The sequence below is a fragment of the Oryx dammah genome, unplaced genomic scaffold (genome assembly GCF_014754425.2).
Source record: "Oryx dammah isolate SB20612 unplaced genomic scaffold, SCBI_Odam_1.1 HiC_scaffold_10, whole genome shotgun sequence".
Classification (NCBI taxonomy): domain Eukaryota; kingdom Metazoa; phylum Chordata; class Mammalia; order Artiodactyla; family Bovidae; genus Oryx; species Oryx dammah.
In genome coordinates, this window is record NW_024070194.1 from 15,646,620 (window position 1) to 15,672,117 (window position 25,498).

General features: G+C 45.7%; 1 protein-coding gene and 1 non-coding gene across 2 annotated transcripts in view; one reads left to right on the forward strand and one right to left on the reverse strand.

Annotated features, from left to right (window-relative positions):
- The window catches only part of PPP1R16B (protein phosphatase 1 regulatory subunit 16B), a 109,922-nt gene that overhangs the window by 78,936 nt on the left and 5,488 nt on the right, over positions 1-25,498 (reverse strand). Inside the window, exon 2 of the mRNA XM_040248330.1 lies at positions 980-1,330. Coding sequence (XP_040104264.1) covers positions 980-1,229 — 250 coding nt within the window. The 5' untranslated portion in view covers positions 1,230-1,330. The remainder of the gene's footprint in view (positions 1-979; positions 1,331-25,498) is intronic.
- Positions 18,276-18,350, forward strand: TRNAG-CCC. Its single transcript has one exon. It is a non-coding gene; the product is annotated as a tRNA-Gly (tRNA).

Here is a 25,498-nt window from a genome sequence, read left to right on the forward strand (position 1 = left end):
GTATTATTATACCTGCCTCTTGGGTATTATGATATCTGGATGTTAGGACATATAATAATGATAACAGAATTAAATAAAACATAACAAGTACAAGGTATCCAAAAAATCTGGAAACAGATTATATGAATGTATGTATGTGTTCATATTTATTTATTCATCTGCTTTACAGACTGGAAATGTCCCAGACAACATTGTGTACATCTGTCTGTTTCTAGACTTTCTGGACACTCTTTATATAAATATACTTTTATATAATCATAATTTTATATAAATGTACATAATAAAACATAGTAATAATATAATAAAATAAAACATAGCAATCACTCACACAGTATGAGGGACCATGTCAAGAACTTACAGGTATTCTCTACTTTAATGCTCAGAGCAAGCCCTGGAGGTGGATGCTATTATTAGCCCCATTGTACAGAGGCAGACACTAAGGTACAGGGAGCTGAAGAGACTTGCCTACTTGCCAGGGTCACCCCAGGAATAACTGACAAAACCAGTTTGGGACCCAGGTCATCTAACCTCAGAGTCTACTTATGCTGTTTTCCACCTGGCTAACCCATCTACCTCTGCAGTGAAGACCCAATAAAAGGGACCAGTTTCCAGGCACAGAGAAGGGGCTTAGGAAATGCAGAGTCCTCTGAGCACTGAGCTCCTGGAGGAGAGAAACCAGATCCAACTGGTTCACCACTGTACCTGGAATTGTAATATACAAGACATAGGTTGGCAGTCAATATTAGTGTGAGGGAAGGAAAATAAGTATGTATTAGCCAAAGGCTGGCATTCTTGTCTAAAAAAAAAAGTCTCAGATTCCAGCGCCTTTCCTAGGAACATCCACCTCCTAAGATGCCTGGGGCTGCCCAAAGGTGGGCAAGGAGGGCCAGACCCACCCCTCTCTCCCCTCCACGGCACAGAACCCAGAATCCAAGAGGCCCAGGAAGCCAACCACCAACCCGGCCCAGGAGTGGCCTACCTTCTTCAGCGTCGTTCCTAAGTGAGGCCTCCAGGAGGGCCACGCTGGCCTCGAAGGACACCTTCTTTCTTCGGCCGCCCGTGCTGCGCTTCCGCTCATGCTTGCGCTTGCGATGCTGCAGGTCCTGCTCATACTGTGCCCACTTCTTTAGCTGCTGGGCCCGGCGCTTCTGGGCAGCGCGCAGCCGCTCCAACGTGGGCACCTTCTCCAGCAGCTGCAGTTCGGTCAGCAGGTCCACGTGGCTGGCCATGGCCTCCGCGCCTCCCTGCGCCCTGGCTGGGGGCTAGCGCAGTGCGCCAGGGGCCGGGGCAGCATGCGGGCTCCTGCGGGGCTGGGGCGGCATGCTGGGGCCTGTGACGGGGAGCGGGAGAGACACAGATGGACAGGCGTCACACTCAAAACTCCGATCTGATGACGTCACCCAGTCCCACCTTCCAAACGCTTTTGCCCCCTATTTTATTGTCTTCCTTCCTTATTTCTTTTTAACTGAGATATAATTGACCTATAACATTGTGTAAATTTCAACTGTACAACCGTGTTGATTTGACATACTTAAATATGGCAATATGATTACAATTGTTAGTTAACACCTCCATCACAGTCATACAATAATCCTTACTTTTGGTGGTCATATTATAATTTCATATAAGGTTGTTCTATTGTTACAACACACACGGGAGTTTATTGTTATAACATGGAAGGGGTTTACTGCTATTTTTAAAGGAACGAGTACTGCATTTTAAACGTCTCTGTATTAATTTATAACTTGGTAGATATGGACAGAAACACAAGCTCTTTGGGAACCTTATTCTGAAGAGTCCAGTGGTTAAGAATCCACCTTCCAATGCAGGGGACGCAGGTTTGATCCCTGGTTGGGGGGCTAAGATCCCCCATGCCACAGGGCAACTAAGCCCCCATGAGGCAACTGAAGAGAAGCTCCAGGGTGGCAATGAAGATCACCCACGCTGTGACATGACGCTCCCCAGTAGTGATATTGGTAAGGAGCCTGCCTGCCAAAGCAGGAGACCTAAGAGATGCAGGTTCAGTCCCTGGGTCGGGAAGATCCCCTGGAGGAGGGCCTGGCAACCCACTCCAGGATTCTTGCCTGGAGAATCCCGTGGACAGATGAGCCTGGCGTGCTACAGTCCATGGGGCCACAAAGAGTTGGACATGACTAAACAACACCAACAACCCCCACTTTATGGATGTGCCCCAGTCTGCTTATTCATTCACTTACTGAAGAACGTCTAAGTTGTCTCCAGCCTGGGGCTAATACATTCACGCACAGGTTTTTGTGTGAACATGAGTTTTCATTTCTCTGGAGTAAATGCCCAAGAGTACAACTGCTGGCTTGTACAGTAATTACATGTTTAGTTTTATAAGAAACTGTCAAGCTGTTTTCCAGAGTGGCTGTACCATTTTTCATTCCCTCCAGCCATCTATGAGTGATCCAGTTTCTCTGCCAGAACTTGGCATGCCCAGTGTTTTAGCCACTTAGATAGATATTCCTTTTTAAAAGTAAGGAGCTCAGAGGAGTTGAATTCACAACCATGCTGTATCATCATGACGGCAGGAACTCACTACGAGCTAAGGGACCACCTATTTACTTTTCCCCACTTCCTCAAAGAATCAAACAGTGAAACCTGCCCTGTGATGAGTCCTGGTTCAGAGATGGATCGAGAATCAGCTCTGCCTTCTAGGAAACACCATGTCTACTGGTCTGTCATGGTGTCATCTACCTGTAAATTAACCTGATCCTTCTGATGACCTAATGAGACCAGGTACTATTCTGATCCCTATTTCAGATAAGGAAATTGAGGCACAGAGAGACTAATTAACCTACCGAATACCACACAGCTAGAAAATGGATGTGTTTTTCTGGCTGGGGTTGTCAGGAAAGGCTCTCCAAAGTAGGAGGCAATTGATTTGAATCTCCAAAGATGAGCAGAAGTTCACTCGCTGAGGAGGGCAGACACAAGCTGAGAAGGAGCTTCCCAATGTTCAAAGGCATGTAGAGGGGCTGAATGCCATGAAGGGAATTCTGAACACACACAAACCTGGCTTGAGAGACTTCCCTGGTGGTCCAGTGGTTAAAAATCCATCTTGCAATGCAGGGGATGTGGGTTCAATCCCTGGTCTAGGAACTAAGACCTGACATTCTGTGGAGCGGCTATGCCTGACTGCAACTACTGAAGCCTGAGCACTCCGGATCCCACGTGCCACAACTAGAGAACACATGCACAGCAGCAAAAGATCCCGCATGAGGCAATAAAGATCCTGTGCGCCACAACTAGGAACCCATGCAGCCAAACAAATAAATATTAAAAAATAAAATAAAAACATGGCCAGAGGTGGATGGGGCTGCCCAGGAAAAGGGAAGAGAATTCTTGGAGGAAGCAGCGAGTTGTGTTCAAGGCCAGGCAGTGAAAGTCCCCCACGGTCCACATCATGTTTGTTTGTTTGCTTGGTTGGTTTGGGGTCCACACTGTATTTTACGGTATTGTCATTCACTGCTAATATTTAAAATTTGAAGATTTGATATCCAAAATCAGATTTTCAGCCTTCCTTAAAACATCTCAGTAGCTGGCCAAGCCAAGCTCACATGGCAACAATCAGCTGGTACTCAGTAGGACTACCCAGTTTAGGTGGGGCACATCTCACTTTCCATAGTGCCCACTACCTCCCATTACTCCCATCTGACCTCCGTCACTAACTGGCATCACTTGCTACCTCCTATAGGACTTACCTGGTGGCCCGGTGGTAAAGAACCTGCCCACTAATGCAGGAGACACAAAAGACACAGGTTCGATCCTTAGGTCAGGAAGATCTCCTAGAATAGGAAATTGCAACCCATTCCAATATTCTTGACTGGGAAATCCCATAGACAGCAGACTACAGTCCACGGGGTCACAAGAGTTGAACACGACTTAGTGACTAAACCAACACCACCACCACCACCATTAACTCCTGTGATCACTTCAGTTTGCAAGCCCTGCCTTAGGTGAAATAAGCACAGGTCCAATATGCACAAGAGAAGGCAGTCTGTGAGTCTCCTCAATGAAGACCAGGATCAACATATAGGGAAGTGGTGGTGTGCGCCCAAAAACAGGCACCTGGCCTCCAGAGCCGTCCAACAAGCAACTGAACAAGGGCTTGTGGGCCAGTGGCTGTCTCTTGAGGTGGCAAATTCTCCATCACTCACTGGAGAATAAAATTTCCACTGATGTCAGATCAGCCTAAGTATTCTGTACATCTTCTGTCAGCCGTAAGAGTCTGTACACAGATGGTTACCCATTTCTTCATTATTGAATATTCACTGATCACCTACTAATTGGGAAGCGTCAAAACATGCAATAAACTGTGGAAAATTCTGAAAGAGATGGGAATACCAGACCACCTGACCTGTCTCTTGAGAAGCCTGTATGCAGGTCAGGAAGCAAGAGTTAGAACTGGACATGGAACAACAGGCTGGTTCCAAATAGGAAAAGGAGTACGTCAGGCTGTATATTGTCACCCTGCTTATTTAACTTATATGCAGAGTACATCATGAGAAATGCTGGACTGGAAGAATCACAAACTGGAATCTAGATTGCCGGGAGAAATATCAATAACCTTAGCTATGCAGATGACACCACCCTTATGGCAGAAAGTGAAGAGGAACTAAAGAGTCTCCTGATGAAAGTGAAAGAGGAGAGTGAAAAAGTTGGCTTAAAGCTCAACATTCAGGAAACGAAGATCATGGCATCCGGTCCCATCACTTCATGGCAAATAGATGGGGAAACAGTGGAAACAGTGGCTGACTTTATTTTTCTGGGCTCCAAAATCACTGCAGATGGTGACTGCAGCCATGAAATGAAAAGACGCTTACTCCTTGGAAGGAAAGTTATGACCAACCTAGACAGCATATTAAAAAGCAGAGACACTACTTTGTCAACAAAGGACCATCTAGTCAAGGCTATGGTTTTTCCCGTGGTCATGTATGGATGTGAGAGTTGGACTATAAAGAAAGCTGAGGACAGAAGAATTGATGCTTTTGAACTGTGGTGTTGGAGAAGACTCTTGAGAGTCCCTTGGACTGCAAGGAGATCCAACCAGTCCATCCTAAAGGAGATCAGTCCTGGGTGTTCGCTGGAAGGACTGATATTGAAGTTGAAACTCCAATACTTTGGCCCCTTGATGCAAAGAGCTGACTCATTTGAAAAAACCCTGATGCTGGGAAAGATTTAGGGTAGGAGGAGAAGAGGACCACAGAGGATGAGAGGTTGGATGGCATCACCGACTCAATGGACATGGGTTTGCGTGGACTCCGGGAGTTGGTGATGGACAGGGAGGCCTGGAGTGCTACGGTTCATGGGGTTGCAGAATCGGACACGACTGAGTGACTGAACTGAACTGAAAAACATGCTAAGGCTGAAGATACGGATAGTCACATCAATCACTCTATTAAAGCCTTTAATCCTTTTCTAAGAACCTCCCAGCCATTGTCCCAGCCCGGTGTTTCCCTAAGTGTAGAAAGAGAACCCATTCCAAGAGAATTTACAAAAGTTCAGGACAAGATTTAATAAAATATGGACTCAAAGACAGCAAGTTACCTCCTTTTCACTTGTTTTTTTAATAATCTATCAATTTTTTCTTTAGAAGAAAGTTATCAGTTGAGTGCTAATAGATCTTTAGCATTTTTATAACATGTCAATTTTCTTATAAACAAAGAGAAAGTCAGCCTCAGGCTCATAGCTTTGGGCAAGCGAGAGTATTTACAACAGAATGTAATGACAGTGATTTTTTTCCCCTGTGGATCTGGTTTCACAGTTACTGTTTATTTATGGTGGTGATATAAAATTTCCTTTTTAAATAAATCTTCTTTATTTCCCTTGGAAATCCTGCAAAGGAGTAGCAAAGAAAAATTAAAGAATGATGGCATTTAATGTTGGCAAAAATTGTGATTGACGTTTGGGAATCCCTCACCTGGTCACTGATCCTCAATAACAACAATCTGATAAAAGAAGCCCTCTTAAGAGCTCATTATTTCAGCTGACAAATATTCACTGAACATCTGTCACATGCCAGACAGCTAGGGATACAGCAAGGTAAAGACAGGGACAGTCCCTGCCCATTGGATGGATGACAAAACAGAGGTACAAGGGAGTGGAGGGCACATTCACAGGAAACAAAGACTGAGCAGTAACTTGAATCCTGAGCCCAACTCCCAGTATAGTGCTCCCTCCTTGAGCCCCAGGGTGGAGCGCCCCATGCAGACAGGAGACACTCACTGCTATGCCTTCCCTGGCTTGGAGAGTCTGCTTGAGTAAAGGAATTAAGGGCAGTTGCCCAGCCCCATGGAGAAAGCTGAGGACAGTGCCTCCCAAGGGCCAAGAAAGGGGGCCAGGGCACATTTCTCTGACTTTGCTCTGTCAGCCCCCAACTGGCTCGCCCCTCTGGGTTCCCTGGAGCTGGGGCTCCAGGACAGCTCCCTCTTGACTGCTGGTTTTCAGGTGACCTAGTTTCCCCCAATAGACCCACACCTCCTCCCACCCCCGTCCAAGAAAACCCTGCTTGGTCTAATTAAAGAATTACCATCAGTGCTGCTAACACAGCAGCCAGGCAGCCCCCAAGGCAGGGCACTGGCCTGGGTGCTGGGGCACCCCGCAGAAGTACTGGCTCCTATGAACTGTGGAATGACCCCCTTTGTGAGACCCAGGGTATCTGCCCATATTTCCAGAGATAGCCCTGGTTGGTGATGGGGACACAGCCCAAACTGCCAGGACGCAAGAGAAGTAATGGCCTCAACTCTTTTTCTAAGAGTAGGGAAGTTTTTATCTAATTTTTGGCTGCAATTTCCAGCATGCAGGATTTTAGTTCCCCCACCAGGGATCGAACCTGGGTCCCAGGCAGTGGAAGCATGGAGCCCTAACCACTGGACCACCAGGGAATTCCAGCAATCCTCAACTCTTAAAGGGGATCCTGAAGAAGGAGCTCATTTGAAGGAAAACCAGCTCCATGGAGACATATTGAGCCCAGAGTGTTGCAAGAGCACCCAGATGGACCATCTTGCAGAGAACTGGGCACATGGGGGACACAAGACAACCAAATGTCTGCGCTGGAGAGGCGGGTAGGGGAAGGGGTCCGCAGAGACCAGGTTGGGTGAGGTCATCCAGGAAGTGTGTGCGCTTTAAGAAGAAAAGTCAGAAGCAAGGGGGAATAGGGTAGGGTACTTAATTGTTCCAACCAATAGCTGTGTGAGGTCTGGGTGGATGAGCCAAAACAGCCCTGGCGTGGGGGGCCCCAGGTCTGAGGGCAAGGCCCGTCACTCTCAGTGAGGCCAGAACAGACAACTAGAATAAGCCTCAATTCAGCCTCCGGTTGCTGTCTGACAAAGCTGAACTTGATACCTGTTGGTCAACAGCAATGGCGAGAAGCAAGGACTGCCACTCCAGAGAGCTGAGCCTTGAGGGCAAATTCGAGGAAGCCCGTGGGGGGGATTGGGGGCCAGGTGGGGGTGCACGACAGAACCCCTCCCCTCCTCCAAAGTGAAAAGAAGGCTATTACAGGAATGCTGTTTGGGGGATAATACGTCTCTGAAAAAACAAGAAGAGGAAGAAAGGCAGGGGCCCATCGAAAGGCTCAGTTTGGTAGCGGTTTCTGTAGTTCCCCCAGTGATCACTCCGTGCTGAGCCCTGATTGGCCAAAGCCCATGCCCATGAACTGGAAGTGTGAACCCCCGTTGCGCTGTAAGTCATCTTGCCCCCAGCCATGCAGGAAGCTGGCCTTCGGATAAAGCCAATACTTGGGAGTCAGAGGAGAGAAACAGGATCCTTTAATTTAGAGACCTCTGGACTTTATCCCTGTTATTATTTAAGCCAACTGAATTGAATTTTGATGCTTGTAGCCAAAAGTACCGGAGAAGGCAATGGCACCCCACTCCAGTATTTGCTTGGAAAATCCCATGGACGGAGGAGCCTGGTGGGCTGCAGTCCATGGGGATCACGAAGAATCAGACACGACTGAGCGACTTCACTTTCACTTTTCACTCTCATGCATTGGAGAAGGAAATAGCAACCCACTCTAGTGTTCTTCCCTGGAGAATCCCAGTATCAGAAGAGCCTGGTAGGCTGCCATCTCTGGGGTCGCACAGAGTCCGACACGACTGAAGCGACTTAGCAGCAGCAGCCAAAAATACCCTAACAGATATTAATGCTACTTTTAGGGATACACGAATGGGAGCCCCAGGAGGCAATGTTGCCTGAAGCAGGACGAGTGGTCTCTTGCAAGGCTATATCACCAGACACCTCCACTTTCTCTAAAAGGGCCATTTATGGTCTTCTGACCCAAGCTGAGGACTGGCCTTGAAGAAGGGCTGGGGAAGGTCAACACCAGGCTGCCACAGCAGTCCAGCCCGAGGTGGGACCTAGGCCTTGCGACGCCTCCAGTTGAGGGTAGCGGCTGCCTGACACAAATTTGGACTCGAGCCTAGAGCCTTGAGAAAAACAACACGAAGGAAGGTGGATTCAAATTGAAGAGACTTTAAAACATGAGTCAGACGGTGTCTCAAAGTTCACGCTGTTAGAAGAAAACGTTAAGTTTTTTGGTTTTTTTTTCTCTTGTTCTTCAGCTATTCTTCTCCACACAATATTGGCAGCACCCTGGAGGAAGGCCGTGAGTGCTTGCGCCTCGTGCTTCCTGTAGCACTGAGCACGAGGGAAAAAGGAAAACAAAACACTGCACCGGCTTTCCCTCCTCCGAGCTCACTTGGGACCCACTTTCGCTCCTAAAGAATACACACCCCCGCCCTCCCACAACACACTGCTTTGAATAATAGCGTCATTTCCTCTTTCCTGCCCACCCCCCCCCCCACCCCCACCCCACCCCCACCCCGCCCCCCAGTATAAAGATGCTGTAGGTGTGAGCAAAGAGACTTCTGGGGCCCTTGGTGCTCCAAATATCTGAATTAGAAATTATTAGCCTTGTCCTCCCCACCAACCCCGTTCTCATGGGATTTTGTAGACTCTGTTTTACTCCTGCTGTCATGAACCTTCTAGATTGCGGGCACAGTGTCCTAGACAGACATTCCGATTTAAAAATCTGTTGTAGGACTCGGGTCTCCAAGCATCTGTTCCTTAACTCTGCCTCTCCCAGCTGTGCTCCTTCATTCAGACCTCTGAGTGGTGATCCTGGGCTTGGCCTTCATTTGTCACTGTACTCTGAAGCCCATTTACTACAACCCGATTTGGCAAGACCTTGGAGGAAGAGTGGTTGGATGGCATCACCAACTCAATGGACATGAGTTTGAGTAAACTCCAGGAGTTGGTGATGGCCAGGGAGGCCTGGCATGCTGCAGTCCATGGAGTTGCAAAGAGTCAGATATGACTGAGCAACTGAACTGAACTGGAGGAGAAGGGTGGAGGAGAGGGCAAGATGGTAGGACTCTAAAATCACAAGTTCAACAAGAACAGAGTGTTGAATCAACTAAAGCACCTTGAAGATGCTCTTCTCTTTCACGAAGAGAATTATGTCCAGCATTGAGATAATAGCCCAGATGACCTCCATCTGAACTGGCTAGACCACACTGGGAATAGAACCAGGCCTTAATAAAAGCCATGAATGAAAGGATTAGCACTGTTCTCTACAGGGCAGAGTTGTGATCATAGGCAAAGTGAAGAAGGATCACCCTGGAACTTCCCTAAAAGTCTAGGGGTTAAGACTCCATGCTTCTGCTGCAGGAGGTACAGGTTCAATCCCTGGTTGGGGAACTAGAGATCCCATAGGGTGAGTGACACAGCAAAAAAAAAAAAAAAAAAAGAAGGAGGAAGTAGGATCAGCCTGGAATGAGGAAAAACTGTTTCAACACCAGAAATTCAACAAAGTCCAGCCATGGTGTGATGCTGGGGTCCCTGCCACCAAGAACTCCAGTAGCCACTCATGAGGCTGGGCTGGAGGGGGGACTGGTCCAGTGAGCCCCACTCCCAGCCTGGCAGAGGGATCATCTCTATTAGGAGGAAGACTCTATCATGTATATTTGCTGCCCGGCATTTGGTACCCACGAGCCTAGCCTGGAAGAACCATTCCAAATAGATATTGATTGGTGATATTTTAGATTCTTTCTACCTGTGAAGGTGAAACAGCTGTCTCAGACTCAGCTCCAAGAAAACTTCAAAGGAAGCCACAGCTCAAATGGGCGAAGGAAAACCTGTGAACACACCCATCTTCCATGCTGAGCTTCTCCCATGCATCTGAACCCACAGAGAGGCCCACATACGTATGGGTAAGAATGCCAGTGTGGGGGAGGCTGCAGGGGACAGAACAAAGGTGCCAAAGATGGGGCACATGCAAAGCTGACATGATGTCTACGAACACATTAGTCAGTCACAGTCACGGTGCTAAACCAGCCAGTCTTCTAAAGAAGCTTATGTAATAGCTAAGCACGGGGAAATGGGAGTCAAATTACACATACTGCTCCTCCAGGCTTGGGGGAGTGTGGTCCACCCCCTCCCTTGCAGAGAGATAAAAACTCCCTTTGCAGCTAGAAGGATCATTTTCCAAAGGAGACCACCTGTGGCCACAGAATGCCCTCCTGGGTTACACGTTTATTGAACAGGGGAGGGCTATTCACACTGGTTAAGCCTTGAGGGGCCTCTGCCACCTCTGCCTCCCTCTCTCAGCATGACATCCTTGGCCAAGCTTTTCTCTGTTGTGCCAGCTCTTAGGTTGGTAGTGGCTTCTTGAAGGACTTTGAGGGCAGAGGGTATGAGGCCACGTATGATGACAGGAGGAATGAATGTGGTGATAGATTAGTAATGTCTGCCACAGATAAAGGAGTGGCTGCGTGGGTACTGAGCAGGCAGCTCTGTTTTACATTACACTTGCCTACTTGGATTTCAACACTTGCCTTCACCCCATTGTTCAAAATCCTCTAGTCTTAAACACAAACGTCTAGAGAGTTATCCGATTAAGTAGAAGGGCTCCTCAATATCAGTATATCATTCAACCAAGAACAAAAAATCACGATGGCCTCAAAGGTAGACAAGAGTCAAGAACAGCTTAGGTTCTAATAAGAATTTCTCCAATACTTTGTGCTAGGGGGTAAAATGAAGACCTGTCCTCGATGACTCCATCCCTTAAATTGAATGGATCCTACTTCTAGGAAGCAGTATGCTGAGCCAACTCAAGCTAAGGATGGCAGCCCCTTTGGAACTGCTACCTCTCCCAATCCTATCCCAAAGATGAGCATCCCATCCTGTAACTGGATGGGGTCCACTCTTGAAGAGGGAGGGGCAGGAAGCACCATCAGCCAGGGATCACTCTCTCCTCCATCCTAAGCATTTCGGGTTTCACACCACTGCCACCATAAAGGAGGAAGGCGGCTGTGGTCTGCTTCCTAACAAGGTCCCTTTCTCCTCTTCAGAAACCTCAGAGATATCCCTAGCAAGCTGGTGCCTTCCCTTTAGTCAATTAGAAAACAGCTGGGATAGGAATTTTTAAAGTTTTTCATATTGTTTGCTCATGGAGGTTTGGAGAATAATTCCAAGGAAACAAGGACAATAAAAAAACAGAGAGTTGGACTCAAGGAGAAAGTCCTACCCTGGAGGAAGAAACAATAAGAAGGAAAAGATAGCCACACAGACAATGGACACCAATTAACTGCACAGTAAGTGGGGTAACTGGGATCCAAACCCAGGCCTGTCTGATTCTACTGTCTACATACATAAAAGAACAAGGAAAGACTTCCCCTGTGGCCCAGTGGTTAAGAATCTGCCTTCCAGTGCAGGGGACATGGATTTGATCCCTAGTCAGGGAACTAAGATCCCACATGCCACAGGGCAACTAAACCTACAGGCCACAGCCAGTGAGCCCATGCGCTCTAGAGCCCTTGAGCCGCAACTGGAGAAAGTCTATGTGCCACAACAAAGACCCAGCATGGCCAAAAAGAATCACAACTGCTTTTAAACAACTTCCTCATGAAATGTAAGAGGATTTCAGGAAATCCAGGATGTTGATGATTAAGGAGATAAAAGGACATTTCAACTAATAAACCAGATAGATCAATTGGTAGTAAAACAAATACTTGCTAAAATCAGTATAGAATAAAAAAAAAATATGCTTAATGTAACTAAACATAAGCATCACAGAATGTATAAAATATGTAGATGAAATGAACCCAGAGATAAAGAGTGCAAGGTTATAATGGCAGCTTCTGTGCACAACATATTTTTCCATGGGTCCCATTCGTTATATGTAACATCTCTTGGAGTCCCTGCACCAACTCTGTAATGTAGGTCTTGTTCCCATTTCAAAGGGGAAGAAACTGAGACTCAGGTTAAGGAACCTGTAAGGAGTGCTATTTCAGTTGTTTATGGCTGGTATCTCTTCTGATTGATCAATCATATGCTATGATGGTTAAGTATTTTTTTTTTATCATCTCTCCTGCTTGAAAATAAAAGAGAAAACATCAGACAGGAAAGATGGCCCACAAAAGCACGACTAACAGCAAGAAAAGGAGTCCTTGCAGGAAAATAAATGAAATCTACGCAGAGTGAAGATAATTGATTACAGTCATAACTTCCCTTACTGTTGGAGCTGTCATCACCTTTGGAGGCTTAGGCAGGAAATATATGTATCTCATCCTGCATTTCATAAAATCTGCCTTCCAAACCCTGTGAGCTCAGCCCCCTATGACTAGTGTTCCCTTTCTTGGTGAGTACTTTCTCATTTTCACTTCACCCAACAGCTCCCAAACCAGATTCATAACAGCAACTGTCCTCTCTCCTCTGCTCTCTGGGAGATGAAACTGTCAGTAGAATAAATCTGGAAGTTTCCAGACACTCTGCATTTTGGTAAATGAAGTTTCTGTCCAGTATACAGGCTTTGAAGTTTCTCCGTATGGGATTTGTGACCTTCCAGGTCACCATGCAGAGAGAAGCAAGCTGTAGTTGACTGCCTTTACATTACTTTCATTCCTCCCCTCTTTGATCTCCAGCCAAAGTCCCTTCACTTTGATTCCCTCCTCTTGGCTCCTCTTGGGTGTGCAGAACTCCAAGCATATCTCTGCTTCCCCCTCTGACCAGCTTTATTTCCATTTAAAATTCTCCATAAGCCATAGATTCAATCCCATGAAAGTTATATTACTCCTACAATTGAATGTATCTCCTCGTGTTGAAATCTCAGGTTCACTTTGTTAGCGACTGTGGTCTACTCTACACTCAGAGCCCTAATATTATTTCAATCCTCTCATCATGTTCTCCAGCAAATTACCAAACTCTCTCTATATATTTTATGCTTAACTGTCATAAAAAAGTTACCAATCTCAAGATTTTCTTCTAGTAGTTTTCTCCTCTAATTCAATTCCACTTTTAATTTAAAGTTGCTTTCATTTAGCCAGTCAACAAACATTTATTGCCATCAACTATATGCTAGTCAGAAAAGCAAGGCATCCTAATGGTCCCTTAGTAAACAAAATTATTGATCAGAAAAGTTCTGCTCTAGTAACAGCAGAGTAACTCTTATAGGACACATCCCCTCACATTTAACTATTGTGAACTCTACGCGCCACACACACACTACCTATTGGAAGGCCCTAGATAGTCAGTCCACAGGGTTGCAAAGGGTCAGATATGACTTAGCGACTGAACAATAGCAAGATTTATTCAGCCACAAGCAGAAAGAAACTGAAGGGCAGTCAACACTTGACAGAAATTTGCACTAGGCAAATTCTGTGTTTTTGTAGCTTTTTACCCGAAGGCAGACCCCACTCAGCGTTGTACATGGTGGCTACAACTTGGATGAAACCTTGCTGTTATCATTTGAGGAATTAAAGGACAGAGTTCAGGTGACTATAGTTGCAAAGTGAGGAGAAAGCATCCCAGAAAAGAGTTCACAGATGGTAGCCCCAAATGCTGAGTATAAATTCTGTCCAAATCTCTCTGAATGATGCATGTGCAGGGCAGGTTCCAAGCCGCCCAACTAGGGCTATAAGAACTGAAGAAAGATTTCAGTTGCTGCCTACCCAGGGGAAATTGAATTTAAAATTTGTTTGGTCAAGTCAGCTGATTGATTTTTAAAAAAGTCATCACTAGGACTTCCTTGGTAGTCTTATGGGTAAGACTCTTCGCTGGGTAGTCTTATGGGTAAGACTCTTCGCTCCGATAGCAGGGGGCTCAGGTTCCATCCCTGGTCGGGGAACTAGACCCCACATGCATGTCACAACAAAGATCCTGAGAACTGCAACTAAGACCCAGTTCAGCCAAAAAAATAAAATAAATCAATAGTCATTACTGTTCTGAGAAATATAATAGAATCTCGAGTCTCTTAAGTCTGACTCATAATATTCAAGCTGTAACCTAAAGTTACTAGAAAAAAAATTTTTTTCAGCAAACAGGAAATGGACTTCCCTGGTGGTCCAGGGTTAAGGCTCTGTGCTTCCACTGTAGGGAGTGCAGGTTTAACCCCTGGTCAGGGAACTAAGATCCCACAGGCCTTTGTGCAGTCAGATTAAAAAAAAGCAAACAGGAAAATATGACTCAAACTCAAGAGGAAAGGCAATCAATAGAGATCTACTTCAAGATGATCCTTTATTTCTTTTAAGGGTATAAAGGAAAATATGCTAGTAATAAATGAGCAAATACGAAATAGCAACTGCAAAACAGAAAGCACAAAGAAGAGATGCAAAGCTATTAATCAGATCAGCTAAATCCACGCCAACACCTTGCTCTGCATCCATGTGAGTCATGCTTTCCATCAGGGCCAGTTACATAGTTCTAATATCAATATCAATGACTTTTTTTTTCTGGAGCACCTTCCAAGCGCCAGGTCTTGGGCAAGCTTTGGAGAGCAAAAATATAACATAAAATCTTAAACCCTTAAAAAAAAAAAAAAACCCTTAACCCCCGATCCTGAAGAGCAGATATTTTCATCTGACAACATCTGTATAGACTACTCGTCACTTCTCATGCCCTCGCTTCTCTTTCAGGCCTTAAATTGGAAGAAGAGATTGAAGTCCTGTCATGGGCTCTTTCCAGCTTCCAGATCACTCCATCAGGAACCATTTGCCCATATAAAGCACACAGGAATGAGGCAAAGGCTGTCAGGTTTAATACACCTCTACATTCTCCTTCCATCACAAAAGCATCCTCCCCTGCTGCTTAGACAGATCAGGTCTATAAAAAACTCTGGGTGTAGACGTCAAAGAGGAGCCGTGGGGAGGCACTTGCCATTATAACATCTCTTTATACAGTTCCACTAATTCGTGTTTTGCTTTTTCAAAACCTGTTAGGAAAGAGGGTCTCAAACTTGGCTACATGTTGGAATCGCCTGGAAATGTTGGGAAATTATATTTAGATCCAGAGCAAGACTATTATATATCCACCAGAATGGCCTTTTTAAAAAAAAAAAGACAGAAAATACCAGTTGTTGGCATGAATTCTTATAAACTGAATGGAAATATAAATTGGTACAGCCACTTAAAAAACTGCTCAAACGGTATCTTCTACAGCTGAACATATGATGGCCTATACTCCAGCAATTTCATTTGTAGGAATATACTCAACAGAAATTTCTGTATACATTCACCAAAACACATTTACAAGAATGTTAACAGCACTATTTGTATAATAATCTCAAAAGTACGAACTATTCAAAATGTCCACCAACTTGAGTCTGGAAAAAAAACTTATGGTGTACTCACAGTGGAACATAGTCCAGAAGCCCGGATGAGTAATACACAATTACACACCACAATCTGGATTTCTCACACTGTTAACCAAAATAAGCCAAACACAAAAATGCATACTATATGATTCCATTTAAGTAAAGTTCAACAACAGGCAAAAAGAATCTATGTTATTATCAATCGAAGTCATGGTTTTGGGGTGGGAGTGATTGGGAAGGCACATAAGAAAGGCTTTTAGAGCGTGGATAATATTCTGGTTTGTTTATTTTGGCCATACCATGCAGCATGTGGGATCTTAGTTCCCCAACCAGGGATCAAACCCGTGCCCCCTGCAATGGAACTTCAGAGTTTTAACCACTGAACCAGCAGGGAAGTACTAATATAGGGAAGTCCTACATTGAATGGGTTACCTGGGCATGTTCAATCTGTGAAAATTCATTCACTTATAATATGTGTGTGAGTGAAATGAAAGTCACTCAGTCATGTCCAACTCTTCACAACCCCATGGACTATACAGTCCCTGGAATTCTCCAGCCCAGAATACTGAGTGGGTAGCTGTGCCCTTCTCCAGGGGATCTTCCCAATCCAGGGATCGAACCCAGGTCTCCCACATTGCAGGCAGATTCTTCACCAGCTGAGCCACAAGGGAAGCCCTAGGATATGTGCACTTTCCTGTATTTGCTTTACCTTAACAAAATATAATTTAAAAAATACAGGGTCCCATCTCAAGAGATTCTAATTTACTTGCAGCCCGGCCTTGAAAAAAATTTTTCTCCAAACTTTAAATTTCTTATTTTGCATTGGGGTAGAGCAGATGAACAATGCTATGGTAGCTTCAGGTGAACAACGAAAGGACTCTGCCATACACACACATCAGGCCTTGAAATTTTTAAAAAGCTCCCCAGGTGTGTCTAATGTGCATCCAAGAACCACTGTGTTAGAACTTGGCAACCCTCTTCACTGTTTATTTCTTGGAGCAGAAAGTGCTGCTGGTTCTCCAGAAAGTTTAAAGCAGGGTGGTTTCTGTAGAAGACTAGTAGCTCCAGAGGAGGTTAATAGATATTACATGGAAAAAGAGTTCTGTGGTGAAATAAACAATTTTTAAAATTTCAATGATTAACTTTCATTGAACATTTACTACATTCCTAGAACTAGGCTAAATGCTTTATCTACATTATCTCATTTAAGACCACAACAAGTCTGTGAGAAAGGTACTATTAATCCTCATTTTAAAGAAGAGTTAAACTAAAGTTCAGTGTGGTTAAGTAATTGCCCAAGGTCACACAGCCAGTAGAATCGATGCTTTTGAACTGTGGTGCTGGAGAGGACTCTTGAGAGTCTCTTGGACTGCAAGGAGATCCAACCAGTCCATCCTAAAGGAGATCAGTCCTGGGTGTTCACTGGAAGGACTGATGTTGAAGCTGAAACTCCAATACTTTGGCCACCTGATGGGAAGAGCTGATTCATTTGAAAAGACCCTGATGCTGGGAAAGATTGAGGGAAAGAGGAGAAGGGGATGACAGAGGATGAGATGGTTGGATGGTATCACTGACTCAATGGACATGAGTTTGGGTAGACTCTGGGAGTTGGTGATGGACAGGGAGGCTTGGGGTGCTGCGGTTCATGGGGTTGCAGAGTCAGACATGACTGAGCAACTGAACTGAACTGAACTGGACACAGCCAGTACGAGTCAGCTGTGTGCTTGCGTGCATGCTTAGTCGCTTCAGTTGTGCCCAGCTCTTTGTGACCCCATGGACTACAGCCCGCCAGGCATCTCTGTCCATGGGATTCTCCAGACAAGTATACTGGAGTGGGTTGCCATTTCTTCCTCCAGAGGATCTTCCTGACCCAGGGATTGAACTCGAATCTCTTATGTCTGCTGCACTGACAGGCGGGTTCTTTACCACTAGCGTCATCTGGGAAGCCCGTATAAGGCAGGATTAGGGTTTAAATTCACATTGGCCTTGACACTGAAGCCCGTGCACTGAATCACTGCCCTGATTAGCCTCTCCAGGCAGCACTTGTCTGCAGGACTTAATGGAGCTTTCACTTGGCTAATGTGAGCTATGGATTGCCAAGACAGGAATGTCAGAGGCAGCATCTCCCCAGATGATCTCCTTGCCTCCATCTCTTACCTTCCAACCCACAAGCTACACCACTGGTAGAGTTTTCATTCTGCACTGAAGTCTGATCCTGTATTTCCCTTGTAGGGAAGCTTTTTTTTTTTTTTTTGGCCACACCACATGGCATGCAGGTTCTTCCCCAACCAGGGATCAACCCCACACCCCTTGCAGTGGAAGCAGGGAGTCTTAACCATGGACTGCCAGGAAATTCCTGTAGGGAAGCATTTAACACTTCCGCACTGCCTAAAGAGTCAAGTCTAAACTTCTTAGCCTCACAGTCCAGACCATCCAGTATCTGGCCTTGACATGCTTAGTTTTATCTCTGGCCATCCTAACCTCCCTCTCCACCCTCAGTCCACTAAACACTCAGTTTTCTGGCTATACTTAATAGGTCTGATGGATTCACACCCCTGCAATGGTACCCACCATTAGCTGAAACTCCGCTATGTGTCAGATACTCCTCATAAATTAACTTTAACTCCCACAGGGAGCCTTTAAAACAGGTCTGGAGACCTCTCTGGTGGTCTAGTGGCTAGGATTCTCTGCACTCCCAATGCAGAGGGCCCAGGTTCAATCCCTGGTCAGGGAACTAGGTCCCACATGCTGCAACTAGGAGTTTGAGTGCCACAACTAAAAATCCTGTGTGCTGAAATGAAGGCTGAAGACCCCACGTGCTGCAACCAAGACCTGGCACAGCCAAATAAATTAAGTTTTTTTTTTAAGTCAAAAAATAAAGATAAAAACAGGTCTCATTATCCCCAGTAGATAGATTAGGAAAAGGGAGGTTCATCTTGACACCTCCAAAGTCATACCTAGTGAGTAGCAGAACTAAGATTTGAACACAGATTTAGATTTCTCTTTTATGAAGCTATGGAGTTTTCACTCCTCCACACTTACCACCTGTTCTGTGCGGTGGTGATACCCTTCTTTCTCTCCCCCTGGCAAGCTCGTCCTGTTCTTTAAGAGCTAACCCAAGTGCTGTAATGATAGTATCTATCATCTCTTGAATGCTTTTCAGGTGCTGTGCTCAGCACTTGACTTGCCTTGTCTCATTTACACAATATTGTCTCCATGCTCCTTTTATTCCCTCTGAATTGCTCTTTATCTGCCTTGTGCCAAATGGGTTTCTCTCTCCTCTAGTTCCAAAGAGTCTCACCACATCTCTACTGTGGCTCTCAACTGTGTGTGCGTGCTAAGTCACTTCAGTCATGTCCAACTCTTTGCAACCCCATGGACTGCTGGCTGTAATTGTTAATTTCATATCTGCCTCTTCCACTGGACTAGATGCTCTCAAAAGACAAGAAATATGTTATTCACCTTTCCATCCCACCCTAGGGCAGGGATCCCCAACCCCCAGGCCCATGGACCAATAGCAGTCTGTGGCCTGTTAGGAACCAGGCCACATAGCAGGAGGTAAGCGGTGGGCGAAAGAGGGCAGCGTCTTCATCTGTATTTATGGCCACTCCCCATCGTTTGCATCAGTCTGGATCTCAGGAAAGCAAGCTCAGGTCTCCCACTGATTCTGCATTATAGTGAGCTGTAAAATTATTTCATTGTATATCACATTACATAATCACAATAATAGAAATAAAGTGCACAATAATGTGCCAAAACCAGCCCCCCACCCCCCACCCTCCAGCCCATGGAAAAACTGTCTTCCACAAAACTCATCTCTGGTGCCAAAAAGGTCAGGGACTGCACCCTAGTCACCCAGCATGCAGTAGACATTCAATAAATGGGAGCGTGTAGACAGGAGGGTGGGGGATGAAGAGACTAAAATTCACTGACATTATTCCATCAGTTGTATCATCAGGAGTGGTCCTCTGGCTTGGAACCACAGCTCTAGCATCAAACCAGACCAAACAGACCTGGTGGTCGGGGAAAGACAGGGGCCAGACCCAAGATGTGCCTTACCTGGCCCCTGCCTTGCCATCCATAAAAGGGTGACCCCGGACTGCCTCCACTCCACAGTCTCTTTTCAACTCTGCACGATGTACAGTTTGCTTTATAGATCCCAGCTTAGAAGTTTTGCTGTAAAATGATGGTGAGCTCCGTTCCACAGCACTGTTTCAGATATTCTCAATTGCTCTTTGCCATGGCCTGTGTTGTCTTCAAGATCTCCTAGTGGATGAAGAGCTATCCATGACAGGTGGCCCAAAGAAAATGTATAGCTAAGGCATGGCTCCCCACAGGTGGGAAGATCAGGTGGTCACAGCCCTTTCTAAATGGATCTATTCTTTTTGAGTAGGAGGCCCTTTTATAGGACAGAGACATCTTTGATGCTCACTCATTCATTCAACACCCATTCTGTGCATGCAGTCTACAATGGGTGCATTCAAAGCACACCTCCTTGTAACCCCTAGGGTAACCGCCAACTCATGCCACCCACATCCAACCCTAGTGGGCTCCAAGGCTGTGGATTTTTAAAGCCAGCCTTCTGTACCTTTGTTCTCACTCTTTCTGGACTAACATACACACTTGCCCAGGTAACAGTGAGCAATAATCAGAACCAGCTGCAAACTCAGCTGGGTTTCTGCACAGCCTCCCTCAAACATTAGTAAACATGGAAACCACCAGCAAGTCAATTGCAAAATTACTTTATCCCTTCCTAGCTGCCCACCTCTGCTGCTGCCACCACGAGGGCTAAGCTACATGGTTTTTCTACTTCTACCAAGTCATTTTCTTTTGAGATGTCAAGTATCGCCCCTCCCACTGGGGCACAGAGTATGCTGTATTTTACACATTCATTTGTAATATTCATGAAGTCTGTCAAAGAGAACCTCACTTATGCATTTCTCTAGCACAGCTGGAACCACACCTCTTTGTTCTCATTTATTTGTCCATGTGTCTGCTTCCTTCAGGAGATGGGGACCAACCTAAAGGCAGGAACTGGTTTAAGTTCATTTTTTATCTTTAATTTCAAGCATCAGGCCAGGTAAAATGCACTTCTTGAATATTTAACAATATGTAGCCACAGTCTAAATGATCATAAAATCTGAAGTACTGTGGAACTTGACTCAGAAACACTCTATTTTATTCCTATCTGACTGGAAAAAAAATTGAATGTACTCAGTACTCAATGTTAGAGAAACGCCTGGGGGAAAGAAGCATTCACACACAGGGTCTAGGGAATAGAAACTGGTTTGCAGGACTTCCCTGCGGTCCAGTGGTTAAGACTCAGCTTTCACTGTAGGGGAGTGGGGGCGGGCGGCGGGGTTCAATCCCTGATCAGGGAACAAAGATCCCGCATGCCCTGTGGCTCATCCAAAAGGAAAAAAGACAAAACTGGTTTGGCCTCTTGGGAGGACAATTTGACAATGTTATAGTACAAACTGCAGGGGATTTTCCTTACAAATAAAATCACCCAAGTGTATGAAGATATACACTGTATAAGCAAGGATGTCACAGCATCATAATGCAGGGGGGAAAAAAGAAAAAAAAAAACAGAAATAATCTTCACCACCAGCAAGGGACTAGAAAACAAATTATGGTAAATTTTTATTAGGGAATATCATGTAGCTTTTAGGACTGAGGCATACCGATACGTGTCGACATGTGCTAAGATAAATTAGCTGAAAAGGGAAGTTTCGGGAAAGGGTTGTATAGATGTGTTAACAAGAAAAGAGGATAGGATATACATAAATGCATGTTGATTTGTACATGCCTAAGAAATTTATGGAAAGACATAAAACATTCAGCGATTTCTTCCAGGAAAAAAGAAATGAATGGATGATCACTGGGAAAATTTCCCTTTCCATTTTCCACATTTCTGTACTGCTTGAATTTTAATAATGAGTTTCTCTTTATTTTTATAATTAAAAAGCATAAAGTAAGCAATAAGAAAACAAAAGCTTGATTTCCTATGTTAAAAAAAAAAGAAGAAAATAAATGAAATTCTGGAGAAACTCTTCCCTGTTTCTTTATTTTAATTTGGCTGCATCAGGTCTTAGCTACGCATGCAGGATCTTTATTTTCAGCGTTTGGGATCTAGTTCCCTGACCAGGGATTGAACCCGGGCTCCCTGCATCAGGTGGGGAAGGAAATGGCAACCCAGCATTCTTGCCTGGGAAATGCCGTGGACAGAAGAGCCTGGCGGGCTACAGTCTATGGGGTCGCAAGAGTCGGACATGGCTGAGCAACTAAACCACCACCCTGCTGCAATGGGAGCACAGAGTCTTAGCCACTGGACCACCAAGGAAGGCCCCTTCTCGATTTCTTTATAAGGCAGTAGGCAATGACTCTAAAGAGTTTGCTCTCTGCCCAGTTCATGGGGGAGCAGGTGATGGCTACAGAGTTCCAGAAAGGAAGCTGGGGACAGAGAAAGTCATCAAAGGCCAAGAGCCCTGAAGAAAGTTAAGTGTGAGAATATGTGCCTTTTACTTGCTCTTGGATGACAGGAAATAAAGCCTGCTCTGATTGAGACTCTAAAATGTTCTGGGAGCTAAGACATTCTGAGAACTCACCAGGTTGGCATGGACACGGGGGCCTGCAACCAGCGCCAAGAAGCAAAGGCTAGGAATGTCTCAGTAAGTAATAGACATAAGTAACCAGGGTGGACAAAACAACGGACCGAGCACCAGAGACGTAAGTGACACAGGGCTCCGCTCGCCTATCCCTTCTGAAGCTACGACTCCCAGAAGCTGACTGTACGGATACTAAGGTAATAATTATTGTTAGTATGTATCCAGTACACCCTATGTGCCAAACACAGGTTAAATAATCATATCATCTCATACTATTATTATTCCTATTTTACACATGGGGAAACTGAGGCTCAGCGAAGTTAGCAAATAACTTCTCAAGGATACATTAAGGGGGAGAGGGAAGAATCCAACCCAGGTCTGACTCCAGAGCTAGCCAAAGTCACTGCCAGCCTTTCCTCCATCTGAGGAAGAATTGGAGAAAGGCACTCCCTCAGGGCAGGGACAGCTTATGAAATGCAACTGCATTTTTGCCCAGAGTCAGAGAGCACCATGATTCAGTGCAAGGACTTAAGAAGCAAGACAGCCTGGATTCAAATCCTAACCCCACCACTGACTGGCTGTGTGACCTGGGGCAAATCATAGAACCTCTCTGTGCCTCACTTTCCTCAGCAGTAAAATCAGGGTCATAGTAAAGCCACCTCTTAAGAGTTGCTAGGAGGACTAAAAATTAACAGTGCTTGGCTCATAAGATAAGAACTAGATGTTAACCATTATTCTTAAGGAAAAGGGACTTTCCGGGTGGTATAGTGGATAAGAATTCAACCTGACAATTCAAGGCACACAGGTTCGTTCATTCCCTGGTCCAGGAAGATTCCATGTACTGTGCGGCAACTAAGCCTGTGCACCAGAACCACTGAAGCCCGTGCTCTAGAGCCCACGATCCACAAGAAAAGCCACCGCAACGAGAAGCCTATGCACCGCAATGAAGAGTAGCCTCCACTCGCCACAATTAGAGAAAGCCCAAGAGCGGCAACGAAGACTCAGTGCAACCAAAAAAGAAATAAATAAGGGAAAAAAGAAAAAAGGTGCCCTTCCTCCCAGGCAGATGCAACCCCGCAGGGTTACAAAGCTTGGCAAGTGGAGCAGGCTAGCTTTTGGCCCCTCTATCAGCCGGGTGCCATCAGGCAGTCCACAACTCTACAACCCTACACTCGGCCTCCTGAGCAGTGAACTTCCACATGCTGCCAGCTCTTCCTCTTGGCTTCCTTCCCTTCTGCCAACCTGGCTATAAATCTGGCTGGCACACTTTTGAAAAATACAGACTCCCAGGGCCCCACCATGGCGGGTTCTGACACAGGTAGGTTGGTCTAGGGCCCAGGGATCTGTGTGTTTAATAAGCCCCAGGTGACCAGGGGACCCAAGACACTGTGTCCCCCCGACACACATTTCTGGAAGCACCAGAAGCCCCACGCACCTGTTCTTGGTGTTTCCACGGCTCCTTGGGAGCAAGCAGCCTTTCCTTCATGCTCGGTCCCAGGTCTGAGCACACAGAGAAGGGGCACAGTAAGTCTGTTCTCCTGCAAGCCAGCCCACAGAGCAGATGGCTGTGCGAGCAGGCATGACAGGCTGAATTTGCTTGAGCAGGTGACACCAGGGACCCCTCAGCTGTAGACCTGGGGTACCCCCAGACCCTTGCTCCCCAAAGTGCAGTTCACAGACCAGCAGCACATGACTCCCTCTGAGAGGTTATTCTAAATGCAGATGTCCAGGCCCCAGACCTAAGGAATCAGATTCTGTCTCTTACAGAAACCCACAAGCTTTTGAGCAAATTTGAGGCATATGCTTGAGACCCCTTCCCCCATCAGGAAAAGTTCTAATCCATGTGCAGCTCTAATCTGTCCAAAAACCCTATGGGGCCAGTCTTTTCCTTCAGACTCCCAGGGAGGCCCAGAAAAACAGCATGGTCCTTTTAATGGCCTCGATGTAGCAGCCAGCCTAGGGCTCACGGTGAACCTTCGTTTTGATGAATTATTTATTTCAAAGTCCATGTGAAAATAAACCTTCCCAAAAAATTGAAAAAAAAAAAAAAAAAGACAGCAATTTTGGCCTCTGTAGTTCTGGGGCGTAAAACATTCCCGTCTTTTGTACAGAGTTGTGACCCCTACTTCCCCAGCCAAAGCCATCCAAAGACATCAAATGCCCAAAGGAAACAAGCCGTGTCTTCCTGTTGGCCAAGCTTCAAGTTATCAGGCAGATTTCACACTGGAGCTTGACCTCCTTAATCCAAGGCCTATCACATTGCTGTAAATGTCAGTGGAAAAACAGCCATTCAGTGGTTTCCTTCATTCCACCAGAAAGGGAAAAAAACAGGAAGCTAACAGCAGCTGCACCCCAGCTTGGCAAATCCCAGGGGCCCCGCTGAGAGGGTGTTCCTTGTGAGCACCTACCTTCCCCCGCCCCAGCCTGCCTGTCCAGATAAAGGGCGGACCTGTGTCTATGTGAGCAAAGTGCAGCCATGATCATAGAACAATTCAGATAATTCGGGCCCCCAAGTGCCTCCTTGGCGGGCAGGCGGGAAGGAAATTAGCTTTGGTCTGAATTTCTTTGGCCTGAATGACCAACGTTCATTGCTCAAGTTCATCTGCGTCTCTCTCCTGTTCATTCAAAATGTCCTACAAGCCAAACCTCCTGGACTCCAAGAGACATGAGGCCTTCCAAGTCCTCATTCATCCCTTTAATGCTTACTGTCTCCTGTGTGCCCGCCCTCATGCTGGGCAACTGGGGACACAGGGCTTAATGAATCACACACACAGTCACTGACCTTAGGGGCCTCATGGCCAGTATAAGCTTTCTCAAATCTGGCACTATTGACATGTGGAGTTGGACAACTCCTTGTTGAGGGGGACTGCCCTGGGCACTGCAGGGTATCTCACTGGCCTCAACCTGCTAGATGCCAGTAGATCCCTGCCCCCTCTGCACTTTCCCACTTGTGACAACCAAAAATGCCTCCAGACATTGTCAAATGTCCGTTGGAGAGCCAAGCTGCCCCCCAGCCGAGAACCACTGACCTCGTGGGAGAGATAGGGTAAAAGAATAATGACCACAAATAGCCATACAATCACAGTTATGTTAAGCACCACGGAGGAAAATTTTATGGACGTTACATCAGTATATCTATGATGTGGAAGTCGATTTTATGTTGGATTACAAATCTTTATTTATCACAACCCTGAATTATACACACACACACATACATGCATGTATGATCTGTATTTCTGGATGAAGAAACTGAAGTGCAAAGAAGTGAAAAAAT